Source organism: Oncorhynchus keta, chromosome 7 (assembly GCF_023373465.1).
Source record: "Oncorhynchus keta strain PuntledgeMale-10-30-2019 chromosome 7, Oket_V2, whole genome shotgun sequence".
In the NCBI taxonomy this organism is placed as follows: domain Eukaryota; kingdom Metazoa; phylum Chordata; class Actinopteri; order Salmoniformes; family Salmonidae; genus Oncorhynchus; species Oncorhynchus keta.
Window position 1 is genome coordinate 11,425,286 of NC_068427.1, and position 13,023 is coordinate 11,438,308.

At 40.2% G+C, this 13,023-nt stretch overlaps 1 protein-coding gene across 1 annotated transcript in view; it reads right to left on the reverse strand.

Moving 5' to 3' along the window:
* Positions 1-245: 245 nt before the first annotated feature.
* Positions 246-13,023, reverse strand: part of LOC118385985 (activin receptor type-1C-like) — a 30,928-nt gene continuing 18,150 nt past the window's right edge. Inside the window, exons 3-9 of the mRNA XM_035773281.2 lie at positions 12,504-12,755; positions 11,957-12,187; positions 11,489-11,656; positions 8,579-8,735; positions 7,022-7,146; positions 6,443-6,573; positions 246-5,997 (exon numbers count right to left, since the gene is read on the reverse strand). Coding sequence (XP_035629174.1) covers positions 5,872-5,997; positions 6,443-6,573; positions 7,022-7,146; positions 8,579-8,735; positions 11,489-11,656; positions 11,957-12,187; positions 12,504-12,755 — 1,190 coding nt within the window. The 3' untranslated portion in view covers positions 246-5,871. The remainder of the gene's footprint in view (positions 5,998-6,442; positions 6,574-7,021; positions 7,147-8,578; positions 8,736-11,488; positions 11,657-11,956; positions 12,188-12,503; positions 12,756-13,023) is intronic.

Here is a 13,023-nt window from a genome sequence, read left to right on the forward strand (position 1 = left end):
CAAACAGCCAAGGTGGCAATGCTTACTTCCTCCAGTTAACGGACAAAAAATATGTCTATAATTGTTAAGTGCGCTGTAATGCTTTCTGAACCACAGTTTACCTGAAATGACAATTTATTGTGTATGTCAACGAAAATGCTCTCATTTAGGAAGATCAAATCGTGCCCTGATTCTATCATAATCTGTCATGGGAATTACACTTGGTAAAAATGATGAAATATTAAACTACTCAGAAAAATCTCATGTTCAATGAAAAGTTGTTTATTGATTCACGTATTCATAATAAATAGTGTAAAACGGAAAGACAATCCAATGACACATCATATTGACAGATATCATGTCCAAGTTCACAACACTAAATAGCTGTATTTTATTTATTTAACTAGGCATGCCAGTTAAGAACAAATTCTTATTTACAATGACAGTGAAATTGTTGTTCTGCCTTGTTCAGGGGGCAGTACGACAGATTTTTACCTTGTCAGGTCTAGCAACCTTTCGGTTACAAGTCCAACGCTCTAACCACTAGGCTACCCTGCCGCCCCCAGTTACTAGTTACTCTTGTCAACAGAAAGAACGATGCTAATTGATTGGAGGATGACATTTTCCAGCATTAATCCTTCTTTATGAAAGTAACATCCAATCGTGTCATACACAATCTTCAAAAAAGATATTTGACCAGAAATTACACCAATACTCTTTTCTTTGGAATGACTGATGGTCTTAACAGAAGCAAATCTATTCTGATTTTTTTTTCTTTCCAATAACGGGTCTTTTGACCAATCAGATCAGCTCTGAAAAACAGCCTGTGAAAAGATCTGATATGATTGGTCAAAAGACTAATTAGTGGGAGAAAATATCAGTATTGGGATGCCTGTGTAAACTCAGCCATAGAAACTGACTCGACTGTAGGCCTCGACACATGACAAAAGCATAACTGTATTCCAACTTAGACAAATAACATTTGTTTGTCCACAGGATACAGGCAGAGCACTAAATACTGCAATGTCAATATATATTTGAGTTTTTTTGTTGTTGCATAATTTGTCAAATAATTACACAGAGTGAAACAAATCATTGTTTTTACATACAAAATGTAATTGTAACATTGACTAAATGATAGGTTATATGTGCAGCAGAGCAGCGAACCGGTCATTTACACCCCATGAAGCAACTAGAGGCTACATTGACCATGCTTCATAGATACTGTACTGCCACCATCCCATCCACAACACAACAGAGTAAATCTACATACAAGTAATTAAAAGCCAGGGTATGGATCAGTAAAGTGTATTATTGATATGGATCAGTAAAGTGTATTATTGATATGGATCAGTAAAGTGTATTATTCTAAAACAGCACTCATCTTAAACAATCTCTAATGAATTGGAGACTTTTAAAACTTTTTTAAAAGTCAAATGACACCACAGAATACATATGTACATTGGCAACATGTCTGTGCTATAATTCTGATTGAACATGCTTCAGGCCTAAACAAGCAGAGCACCAGGCCTGCCCTGTGGTGTACAGTAGACACCCACACAATATTTCCATTCCTAAGCCTGTTATGGAAAGAGTTCACAAGCCAGATCTCACAATGGTATTAGTGTTCACATGAGCAGCCTGAACACAGTCCTTGTTGAAACGTACGGCTGTGCTGACGACTCACTGTAAAATTCCTCTTTTAGTAGATAACCAATAATTAATTAAAAACCAATTTGACTGAAAAGCATTACAAGGGGCGTATAATATTCCAGGTGATTAACAAATGTCAATAAAAAGTGAACACAAAAGCTCTAGCTAAAAAACTATTTCATGTGAACAATTTGAAAATGTTCAGTCATGTATATTATCTTGGGTAAAGGGTGAACTGCTTGAGTAACTTATAACAATGTACTGCATGAAAAAAACGTATCTAAATGAAAAGATATTGAAATAAAGTACAAAATGTATATATTTTCACATTGACCTTTCATAGTGTCTCTACATAGTGCAGCATTCGATTAAAGGCCTTGGATATACAGTATAAATATATCCCCATGAAATAAGTGTTTCCATAATTATGTATTAAACAACCAAACCATCTAAATATACTGAACAAAAATATAAACACAACATGTGAAGTGTTGGTACCATGTTTCATGAGCTGAAATAAAAGATCCCAGAAATGTTCCATATGCACAAAAAGCTTATTTCTCTCAAATTCTGTGCACAAATTTGTTTACATCCGTTAGAGTGTTTCTTCTTTGCCAATATAAAACATCCACCTGACAGGTGTGGCATATCAAGAAGCTGATTAAACAGCATGATCATTACAAAGGCCACTCTAAAATGTGCAGTTTTGTCACACAACGCCACAGATGTCTCAAGTTGAGGGAGGGTGCCATTGGCATGCTAACTGCAGGAAAGTCCACCAGAGCTTTTGCCATATAATTCAATATTAATTTGTCTACTATAAGCCGCCTCCAATGTCATTTTAGAGAATTTGGTAGTACGTTGAACCGGCCTCACAACCACAGACCATGCCAACCCCGGACCGCCACATCCGGCTTCTTCACCTGCGGGATGGTCTGAGACCAGCCACCCGGACAGCTGATGAAACTGGGTTTGCATAACGAAAGAATGTTCTGTACAAACTGTCAGAACCGTCTCAGGGAAGCTCATATGTGCTCCTTGTCCTCACCAGGGTCTTGACCTGACTGCACTCCGGGGGCGTAAGACTTCAGTGGGAAAATGTCACCTTCGATGGCCACTAGCACGCTGGAGACGTGTACCCTTCACAGATGAGTCACAGTTTCAACTGTACCGGGCAGATGGCAGACAGCGTGTATGGCATTGTGTGGGCGAGCAGTTTCCTGATGTCAACGTTGTGAACAGAGTGCCCCATGGTTTCGGCAGGTTTATGGTATGGGCAGGCATAAGCTAAGGACAACAAACACATTTACATTTCATCAATGGTAATTTGAATGTAGAAATACCGTGACGAGATCCTGAGGCCCATTGTCTTGCCATTCATCCATCACCTCATGTTTCCGCATGATAACGCACAGCCCTGTGTCGCAAGGGTCTGTACAGAATTCCATGAGCTGAAAATGTCTCAGTTCTTCCATGGCCTGCATACTCACCAGACATGTCACCCATTGAGCATGTTTGGGATGCTCTGGATCAATCTGTATGACAGTGTTCCAGTTCTTGGCAATATCCAGCAACTTCGCACAGCCATTGAAGAGAACTGGGAAAACATTCCACAGGCCACAATCAACAGCCTGATCAACTCTATGCGAAATAAATGTGTTGCGCTGCATGAGGCAAATGGTGGTCACACCAGATAGTGACTCGTTTTCTGAGCCACACCCCTACTTTTTGTATCTGACCAACAGATGCATATATATATATATTATCCCAGTTATGGGAAATCCATAGATTAGGGCCGAATCTATTCGTTTAAATTGACCGATTTCCTTATATGAACTATAACTCAGTAAAATCTTTGAAATTGTTGCATGTACATTTTTGTTCGGTGTAGTTCTCTCTTCTGTAATATAACAACAGTTGTGCTTCTCAGAGAAGATGCGGGTGTTAGGGAAAATACATCTAAATCATACATTATTTGTGCGGTTGTGTTTAAAAGAGACAATCTGTGTTTGCTACATAGTTGTTTTTTAAAACTTTTATTCAATTGATGATATTGACTCTTGAAGAATATAATTTGTACATTTTGTCATGAGCTTAGTAAGACTGTCGTACCACATCAGAACCAAAAATGCAAGCTTGTTTTACTCCATGGTTTGTAAACAATGCAATTGTTTGCATTGTATAGCCTCAAAACATGGTGAAAACTATAATTTTGATATCATGGATGATCAGTCGTTGCATCCACACCCGTCTATGAATTGGAGAGTAGTTACATTTCTCCATCTCCATCCCTCAGCTGTTGACAAAAACAGGGGTGGGTTGCGGGCTTTGTCATTGTTACACCTGCAGATTGCACCTTTAAAAATCATCTATTTTATTATACAACATATTGGACTATGTTTGACTTAAATACATAGTATAGTTGAAATAGGCATTATTTTCAAGTCTTATATAAAAAATATATATATAGATGACAAATATAATAGGTTGGGGGAGGAAGGGGCAGCTCCCAAGTAACAATTATCTTTATGGGTATAGACCTTGTGTGTCCTGTACAAATCAGGCATAGCAGTGAGTGTGTTACTCAGTAACATTTAGCATTTACAGTCATTTTGCATGTTGCCTAGCACTACTTACAGTATAATATGGCACGAAGCGTTCAATGTGCAACTTCAAGCTTTGGGCACTTAAAAACATCTGAGGTAGCAGAGGAAATCGGTACATTGTAAATCATCCATCTTCTTCTGATAGGTCACAGTTTCATTTCCTATTCCTCTGGTTTGGTTGATCCAGTTCCAGGCAGTCACACACTGCAGGGCTGGACAGGAGTGTTCCCTGCTGAACCACAGCAGGCTCTATTGGCATCACAAGCTGAGCATGCTCACTGCTGGGTCGTATTCATTAGTGCACACCATATAGGACTGGGCGATATGGCCTAAAACGCTTATCTAAATATGGCCGATTCACGATATACATCTTGATTTTTAAAAATGTTTTCTTTAAAGAAGCTTTGTTGCACAATTAAAAGGTCAAGACACCGCATTTCAAACGGTCAGGAATAATCTAATGAATTCAAGACTTTTGAAGTTATACCTAAGCTAAATATAGGCCTTCCACAACCATAAGACCCATTAATAATTACATTGTTTTATCAAATAGTATTTAACCTGTTTGTTTGCAATAATCACTGATCTGGCTTTCAAGTCTATGAAAATGCCCTTTTTTATTTTCTTTACCTGAACCATGCACTAAAAATGACCAACTTCTCTTAACAGGCATTATAGAAAATTAAAACAGGTCTCATAAACAATCTCTCAAGCACAAGCCCACGCGCTAGTGAGTAGCCAGCTAATCTCTACATTTAAAGTCTAGCCAATGTGGATCTATTTACTTGCTAGCAAGGTAGCTAGAACAGTTGAACTGTTCTGAACACAACCTCCTGTCCGTCTCCAACTGTTTGAACAGCATACTAGCCTGTCCACTTTGTTCAGATGTTGGAATCAAGTGGCCTACCTTATGTAAAATGCTGCTTCTTATGCTCATTGCACATTTATAAAAACAGACTAGACAGCTAGCACATTAACAGTATGTGGCTAAAATGCTCCTAGCGGAACTTGGTACCAAGTACTGCATTTCTGTCACAGTGTGACAAACTGTGCATTAAATGTTCCACAATCATGTTCACTGATCCTCCAGTTCTAGGAGGGTCTGGGAGTCGAGACATAAAAAAGGTATCGGTAGAGTAAAATAATGTCTCATTGTGTTTGGGTGTCCATGTGACAAATTCTGTTGGACCAACCCTCAAATGCAAATAGAACATCTTTAATGTTCGACGTGAGTGGCATGGGGAAAGGCTTGGTGTGTGTGTGTGTGTGTGTGTGTGTGTGTGTGTGTGTGTGTGTAAGTGGGAAGGTGCAAACAGCACAGAAGGAGCGAAGGAGATGAGACCAAAAAGACGAGAACAAGGGGACATGAACGCTCATAAAACAAAACTAATCTTGATTCTTGCGATACAGGCATTTGTAACACAGTGCTAAAACCTACATTTACTAACCACAACAAAACCTTTTGTAATGAGAATGTCTTATTGGATAGGTTTAGGTAGTCCCTCCCCATTTTCTTTTGTTTGGTTTCTAATTAATACGACCCAGCTGAGTGTTTCTTCTTTCAGCGTGGTCTTGAGGATGCTTTGCTCCAGACCAATAACAGTACATTCTGGTGCGCCAGCCAGTGGGCTAGCTAATCTTTGATGTCCTTGAGTACAGTCACCTGAGAAACGGTTTTCTTGACCCTCAGCGCGGTGAGGCGAGCTGCAGCGTTGGCATACCAGCATTCGCGCATCAGCTTGCCTATCACCCGCAGTGCCTGGTGAATCAAGAAGGATCATGTTCAATCAACAGGTCAAAATTGTACATTTTTGGCTATTTAGCAGACACTCTTGTCCAGAGCAACTTGGAATTACAGTAAGTGCATTCAAATAAGTTAGGTTAGACAGCCCCATATCAGTCATTGCAAGTAAAACCTTCCTCAAAAACAGCAGTTCAATTTACAGAGGTACAATTCTAAATGCTAACCAAGCTAATATACAATAAGTATATTGTATTCCCAATCTGACTTCATCGGCCCTATGGCTCTGTAGTGGAAGCTAAATTATTATTATTTTTTTTTAAGTCTAGGGTTGTAAAATTTGTCCAAAAATTCCTAGGCTTCCCGTTCTGAGGATTTACGGAGTTCCTGTTTATTCCCTACCGATTCCAGGAATCTTCCAACCGGGGTTTCCAGTCAAAAAATAAATAAAAAAATTGCTCACCTCACAGCTCTGCCACTGGTTGGGAATGTTGGGTCTCAGTTTCTGGTCGCAGACCATCTTTCTCATGTCCTCCACAGAAGGATCTGAAGGCACCATATCATAGTAAGGCACCTGAAAATCTTCTTGAAGTCCTGTGGGTGGGGGGGGGGACAAGCACATTTCTTCATTTCCCTGGCACAAATGTACCATCCTTCATCAGTTCCATGGCAATATGAGAAATTGTGTTTACTTAATATCAGTGGTAAAATTATAATTGATTAATATTCATTAAATGGTGAATCACTGAATAAAGTATATGCATCGCCTACCCAATAAACCAGTAACTGCATCAATCACTACTCCAGTGTCATTTCTCTGAGTGCATTAGCTGCACAGACTAGACTTCCTGACTTCCATTTCATTTGCTTAATGTTGCTTTTGTACTAAGAGTTAAATAACTTGAAAGTGTCGCAAATGGCACCCTATAGTGCATACAGGGTATAGAGTATTAGCTTCAGCTTTAAATACTGCCATTTCTAGTAGCCTTCCATTGTATTTGCTTCCGGTCGCTTTTGTACTAAGAGTTTTAAAAAGACGTACCTCTGATGGAACACCTCCTTGCCAGTTCCCAGAATACAAGGCCCAGGGAGTAGATGTCTGCCCGCTTGAATGACTCAAAGCTGCCAATATTGATCGTGTCATCCAGCAGTTCTGGGGCCATGTACCTGCCGAGGGAGGATGAACTCGTTAACTACTAACCAACAGGGTATTAGGGGAGTGAGTCAACACTGACGCATCTGAAGACACTCAAGTCCTGGCAGAGATAGACAGGCAGGGTTGGAAATGATCACCATCCACCCGCCAAATGAGAGTATAGTTTGTCATCGGCGGGTAAGAATGTACTATAGCTATATTTCACACGCCATGTTGGCAGGTGGTCACACAGAGCATTTGGGAACTGTTTTTTTCTTCAATCCAAAGCCCACACGTAGTGGTTTGTCGAACTGACAAGAAAGGCTACTAAAAGTGTGACTTTGTCGTTGTTTCTTGGACAGTGTTCACATGCTAGGTTGTTTAACAAAGTTAGTTTGAATTTGCTGCAACTGTCTGCTGCTAGGAAGACATCGCAGTCTGAGATTATTTTTTTCTTCTCCATCACAGACAAGCAAGTGCCTTAGTTGCCACAGCTGGTCTGAAAATTTTGTCTCACCTAATGACTGTGCTTGGATGGATCACTCCCAAAAATGTTTATTCATTAACCTTTAGTCGTTGCTCTCCTTGATTTATTATTGTGCTTCTACATTTCTACTTATGAGAACATCATGTACTTCTTGTAAAAAATGTCAGCATTGAGCCCTGAACTATAATATTAAATAAGCTGCATCACTCAGCATTTTGTGGCAGGGCAGGCACTTTGTTGATTCTTGATGTTCAGCTGTAGAACTGTTTATCTGTTTGGATTAATGGATCGAAATGATTCATTTTAACATGCATTGCTTAAAAAGAAGCAGGTCACAAAAATGAAAGGAAATTAAGAAATATAAACCATTACTTCTTACCAGTAATACATTTTTGGGGGGTGATTTGTGGTGTAATTACGGAGAAAAATACATTTTGGACAGTAAAAGAATCTTCCACCAGTGGCTGTTGGACCAAAAAGTTAATTTCCCACCCTGCAGACAGTCAGCAGACAGGCAGCAGGCACACAGAGATACACAGACAAAGACATTTTATTATTATATAGACAGAAGACAGGGCTCCATGTGAGCAGCGGTCCCATCACTATATTAACAGTTAACAAACGGGACATGGTGTCCTGAAAATAGGAGCTCTGAATGATGGAGGTAGCGTGTGGAAGAGGATACCTGTCAGCTAGCCATCAATTTCATAAACAAACGAGGCCAAGGGAGATGTTAAGTCTTGGATGCATCCCAAATGGCACCCTATTCCCTAGTGCACCATTTCTGACTTGAGCTGTGGCATTTTGGACACACTCAAAGTCAACGTGAGACCTTCCTGATCGTTGGACAATATTGCTCCCTCCATCTCTCTAAAAAGGATATGAAAAGATAAAATACTAATAATTGAAAAAGTTGATCAAAGTGGCCAATAGACAAGCCCATGGTATTTTCTCTCAGTTAAAAGCTGCCTAGTTACCTCTTTGTTCCTACTCTGTGATTGGACGGTATATCAATGATGTTGGTACTGGAGTCGTGTTTCACAGCCAATCCGAGGTCTGCTATGACAGCCGTCCCATTCTTCTTCACCAGAATGTTTTTAGACTTGATGTCTCTGTGGGCAATGGCAGGTTTCCCTGTAAAACACATCACAACTCATAGTTTTATTACATGTCATTTCAATAACTTGCTAAAGTGATACATGGGTGTATTGTCACTGTTGTATGGCCCTTGCAAAATACATGTCTAGTGCTATGAATGGATGCACACATTACAACATAGTTATTCAGGGTTGGGTAGGTTACTTTCTAAATGTAAACTGTTACAGTTACTAGTTATCTGTCCAAAATTGTAATCAGTAATGTAACTTTTGGACTACCCAAACTCAGTAATGTAATCTGATTACATTCAATTACTTTTGGATTACTTTCCCCTGAAGAGGCATTAGAAGACAAACATTATGTTACCAATTGAACAACATCTATTGCAGGATAAAGCAATGTTAACGTTTACAAAGCTGGCCATATATGGATGTTAAATATTACTTTATGGGTTGGTTATGTAGGCTTCCTCTAACCCATCGCTTTCTACTACATATAATAATAGTACGATTAAGTTCTATCTTTACATTAAAAACCAAAGTCTATCAGAATTCCAGTCATTCCAGTAAATGTTATACCCCTTGATCTTCAAGAATAGGACTTGGAAATATTAGCCAAATTGTTTTACCTGAGCATAACCCTAAAACTAAGGACTTAATAGCCAGCCCTACTCTGTTGTCCATGATTTTGTTGTCATGGAGGACTGATTGGGCTCATTGATTCAGGTTGAAAAATAATGCTGCCCTCATGGAATGGCATGCTTTGAGCACTACTGAAAAGTGCTACTTACATGTGAAAAATGAATGCCATATGCTGCATTTGCTATAGGCCTATTGCTTACCTATTTGGTGGTGACAATTTGATATCTTGATAATGTACAGCTTTTTAAAAGGGCAAATCCACAGATGAAACAATAACAAAATGGTCGCCCCTGTTTTGGTAAAAAACTGAGGGATGGGCCTGGAGAAATGTAACCACTCTCAGATTAATAGACAGAGCTATGGATGCAAGGACTGACCATAGATAATGTGCTGATGCTTTGATGGTGACACTGATTTTTTTTAGAATTCAAGGCACACTTAAACAGCTTGGCTACCACAACATTCTGCAGCGATACGCCATCCCATCTAGTTTGCACTTAGTGGGAGTATCATTTGTTTATCAACAGGACAATGAAAGTGTGTTGGGCACCTCCAGGCTGTGTAAGGGCCAGATGACCTGGCCTCCACAAACACCAGACCTCAACCCAATTGGGATGTTTGGGTTGAGTTGGACTGCAGAGTGGCGGAAAAGCAGCCAACAAGTGCTCAGCATATGTGGGAACTGTTGGAAAAGCATTCCTCATGAAGCTGATTGAGAGAATGCCAAGAGTATGCAAAGCTGTCATCAAGGCAAAGGGTGGTTACTTTGAATATAAAATACATTTTGATTTGTTGAACACGTTTTGGTTACTACATGATTCCATATGTACTAATTCATAATGTTGATGTCTTTACCTAAAGACAAAACCTGGAATGAGTGTGTCCAAACTTTTGACTGGTAATGTATATATCATTTATAAGTCCAAAAATGTAGCAACTACAGATTGCCCCTTTAAGTCTATCAAAAGTGTGCGAGTTTGAGCATGTCTCCATTAGGCATATAGATTCTTTTTTTTTTAATCAGCATGAATTAGATTGAGCAATAAAAGCCCCACTTTTATTCCATAGGCTGGGATCCGCACTATGCAGCTGTTGCAAGAGCGCATTTTTCACTGGCTGCCCACTGGTTTCAAAAACAATGATTGATAGGCAGCTTAAACTTCTTGAATTCAACCATTATTGGGTTCAAATACATATTTAGATTTGTGAACAGCCGTCCACAACAACCACAATCCATAAGTCGCAAATGACAGAGCAGCAGTGTGATTCACGTTAATGCGCTATGTAGATATCAATAATAAGTGTTATCTGTATCGCCGTAGACTACACCACTGCTGTCATCCTTAGCTACAAGCGTTTATTCAAGTTGGATAATCTTCTGATGCCGACAGCAGTCGCACCATTGGAAGACATAGTTTGGGCTGTAGCCTACAAAAGCCTGATTGCAATATTTACAGTTACCAGTTTTTTTGTAATCCATTACATGTAACGGACTACATGTACATGTAATCCGTTACTCCCCAACCCTGGTTATATTTCATGTCTATTCAATAACTTGCTAACATCGACAGATGTTTGCTGTCACTGTTATATAGCCCTTGCATTAATTGATGCTAATAACAGATTAACAGTAGTACTGTGCAAACATGTTAAAGAAAAATAATTCAGAAGAAACAATTTGTATAGAAATAAGGCTATCTTTGTGAATGCAACAAGCTCACAGCCGCAAGTAACTAGCAACACAAATAAGTGTGCTTTGGAAAGTATCTTTTCTAAGATTAGAAAGAGGATTTTCTATGGTTGTTCTGTTATAAAAGGAGGCCCTCGCCAAGTCCCTGTAATTATAGTTCTGACCTTTGGTGAATCATTATTTCCACTACAAGTATACATGCCAATCCTGTGGGATGTTCAATAGAATATCTAAAGTGGGAATGGCATCAGTCCAAAACTAGACTGACAGATACAGGTTTTCTATTGTTATTGAAGCCTATACCACACTACAAATAAGCCTTGTAGGGCGTGGTACATCTGTGGACCTGTAGGATACAGGGTCTCTAAATATGCTACATTATATCAATCACTCTGAATCTAAAAATGATAGTCATCTTAAATTCCCATTACGGGAAGGTAAAGGTGCCAACACCTCACCCTGAGTGCCAATGATCTCCATGTGGAGGTGTGCCAGGCCGCTGGCGATGGACAAGGCCAGAACGATCATGCCATCCACAGACACTGTGTACCTGTTCAGGTAGTCGAACAGGGAGCCGTGCTCGTGGTACTCGGTCACCAGCCACAGCTGGGTCCAAGAGCCGTTATCTGCAGAAGACAGCAAAAGGGCATGGTCATACACCTGGGGTTAGTGTACGTGTACAGTCATACTTGAGAAAGCTTCTTGTCACACCTTAAAACAATGTACATGACATGAAATGTAGTTAGGGCCAAGAGCTTTTCCTGCTGAAGTCACGACATAGTCAAAATAGCATACCAAGGGCAGTTATATCAAGGATGCGTCCCAGATGGCACCCTATTGCCTATATAGTATATAGGGCGCTGGTGAAAAGTAGTGCACTATATAGGGAATAGGGTGCCATTTGGACCAAATATGTCAATAAGTTCCTTTGTTATCAGCTGCAATGAATCCCAGGATATTCTCGTGTCGGAGCATGATGGTCTGATAGATCTCTGCTTCTCTGAACCAGGACCTCTCGTCACGGGATGAAAAGATCTTCACCGCAACGTCCTCCCCTCGCCACTTCCCTCGCCACACCTCCCCGAAGCGGCCCTTCCCAATGGTCTCCTGCAGCACGATGGTCCGAGCTATTGTCCTTTGTACCAGCAGTGGTAGCCCTGTAAAACAAAACAAAAATCAGATGAATCTGTTGCAAATGCTCCCGTCAGGAACATAATCCAATTATAATCTCTGAACTCAGTGTGTTGTTACTCACACTTGCTGCCCAATTTTCAATATTAAAACATCAAATTGATGTAAAATGCTAAGTTGGATATGAGGTCCATCTATCAGAGCACCATTACCTGCTCTCCCCCATGCATGCCTAAATAGAATCCCCATTAGAGACCCATGGACTTGATGGGGGATGCCCATTGTAGTGATTATGTTTCTATGACTGTACATTGAACCATACATGTATAGACTCTCTCTTACCGGAGCCTGAGCCGGAGGTGCTCATATCGTAGATGAGGTCTTTAAGACACTTATCGGGGGACATAAGACTTTGGTCATCCAGGGGCTCCTCCGCGTCATTCTTGTGGGCCCGGTTGTAAGCACAGGGCTGGCTCTGCACCACACACACACCCAGCAGGATGCTCACACAGAGCAGGGTAGAGGGCACCAGGATGACTGCTGCCAGCTCCAGTCTGCCCCAGCCAGGCTCCTCCGAAGGCCTCTCTACATAGCCTACACAGACACAGCAACATACTGTAAGAACACCATGTAAGAAACAAAGAGGGTCTTACAATAACACGACTTGATCAGTAGATGAATGTGCAATGGCCCCACACATTTGGGATATAAGGTTTAAAAAGTTGGATGTGGATTTTTACATTAGGGATAAAAAAAAAAATGTAAAAAGACTTCCTGAACCCAAATCATACATAGGCTAATACTTCATTATTTCCATGGTGATTTCCAACCACTTTACACCCATTACTACCAATAATGTAGT